At 40.0% G+C, this 2045-nt stretch overlaps 1 protein-coding gene across 1 annotated transcript; it reads left to right on the forward strand.

Moving 5' to 3' along the window:
* Positions 1–4: 4 nt before the first annotated feature.
* On the forward strand, positions 5–1643 carry VTP21DRAFT_10233 (uncharacterized protein; the record flags this gene model as incomplete). Its single annotated transcript, XM_069389547.1, has 4 exons — positions 5–688; positions 763–1007; positions 1111–1459; positions 1563–1643. 4 exons carry the CDS (start codon positions 5–7, stop codon positions 1641–1643), a joined length of 1359 nt encoding a protein of 452 aa, XP_069253959.1.
* Positions 1644–2045: the final 402 nt, after the last annotated feature.

The following is a 2045-nucleotide window of genomic DNA, read 5'->3' on the forward strand; positions in this document are numbered from 1 at the left end:
CCCAATGACCACCAATGGAAAGGCCGACAAAGCCAAGTTGAAAGAAATTCCGATTCAGCAAGCAAGGGGCCGGCAGCTTCCGGCTACGGAGAAGCAGAAGCTTGTCACGAGTCTCATGGCATCGGTTCTAAACATCGATACTGATCTGATCGATCTCCACACTTCATTCTTCACGCTGGGAGGTGACTCGATTTCAGCCATTGCACTTGTATCAGCGTTCCGTAGACATGGATACCAGCTAACGGTGGCTCAGATATTCAAATCGCCTACTCCGGCTAGACTGGCGACTATTATGCAAGAGCGACATGATAAGCCTTCGCAGAGGTCAGAAGCAGTTGTTGGGGACATCCCATTGACACCAATCCAGCACTGGTTCTTTGAGTCAAAGAGAAGATATCTTAATTTCTTCAATCAAGGCTGGGTGTTGAATCCACGCGAACACATTGATTTTGAACAGTTCAAGCAGGCAATTGCACAGATTGTGGCGCATCATGACATGCTCAGAGCACGTTACACCAGAGATAGTGATGGCATGTGGAGACAGACAGTGCTTGGAGCAGAATTGTATAATATGAATGTTCAACACATTGTGTGCAGGGATGAAGATGAATTTTTGAAGCTTGCCAAGCACAAGTCTGCCTCATTAGATATTGAATGCGGCCCATTGCATAGTGCTACGCTATTCGAAGTAAGCATTTCTAACGATATTTATTGTGTTTAAAGATTTTCTCAATTAGATAAATTGCTTCTTTTGTAATTCAGATTAAGGGCGAACAAAGAATTCATTTCACTATTCATCATCTTGTGATTGATTTAGTCTCATGGAGAATTATTTTAGAAGACCTCGAGATTCTCCTAAAAGGTGGTAGGCTTGAAGAGAAGACAACGTCATTCCAGGAGTGGGCAATTGCACAGGAACAACATGCTCAGTATTTCGATCCTTCTGTGTGGGACCAACACATTAATATAGCTGATATGTCAATTCTAGCCAATCCTGATCCTACAGGGTAAGTTTTTCTGAATTAAATATATGTGGAATTTTCCTAAATTATATTTTAATAATTATAGAGTATTGAGCACAAATAACTGCACTTTGATAAATCGAATTAGCGTTAGTGCGTCTAGTTTACTTGATAAAGCAAACGAAACGTACAGAACGAATACTCAAGATTTGGCGTTAACTGCACTACTATTAAGCTTCCAAGAGGTTATTGGAAAGGAAGAACTGTCGCTTTTCCTTGAAGGGCATGGTCGTGAGCCGTGGAATAATCAATTAGATATTTCGAGAACTGTTGGTTGGTTCACTACAGTTTTCCCAGTTACATTATCCACCTTATGCGCAGATTCGATTGATACCATAATCAAAAGACTAAAGAATACATTAAGATCTATTCCAGACAAGGGATTATCTTACGGAGCAATCAAGCATCTATCACCTTCAACGGACGCAACGAATGCGGTAAAGAAGCATAATATGATCCCAATATATTTCAATTATTTTGGGCGATTTCACAACTTTGAAAATGTCTCTGCATTCTTCATTCCTGATGAAAGATTTATAGGCGACGAGAGCGCTGAGAATGAAGTATTCCACGATATTGCTATTAATTGTTATTTCGATACCAAAGGACGTCTTCAGTTGACTATTGATTTCAATACTTCTCTATTTAACGCCTCTATTATATCGTCTTTGGGAGAAAAATGGGCAGAAAAAATGGAGAAGTTGATCGAACATTGTTGCGATGTCAATACGATAGGTGGATTCACTGGCACAGACTTTAGCCTTCTCAATAATCCAACTCTTGTTTCTGAATTTGAAACAGAGCATCTTCCAAAATTAAAAGTTCAGCCAAGAAATGTAGAAGATATTTACCCTGCGACATCTTTACAAGCAAGTTTTATTTCAGCTTTAATTCGAGATCCACAATCATACGTGTTGCAATCGTTATATGAGCTAGAGGGTTCGCTGGATGTGCATCAATTGAAGTTTGCTTGGTACAAAGTTGCGACTGCAAATAGCATCCTTCGAACATGCTTTGTTTCCG

The sequence above is a fragment of the Calcarisporiella thermophila genome (genome assembly GCF_041956535.1).
Source record: "Calcarisporiella thermophila strain CBS 279.70 unplaced genomic scaffold VTP21scaffold_6, whole genome shotgun sequence".
NCBI lineage: Eukaryota > Fungi > Calcarisporiellomycota > Calcarisporiellomycetes > Calcarisporiellales > Calcarisporiellaceae > Calcarisporiella > Calcarisporiella thermophila.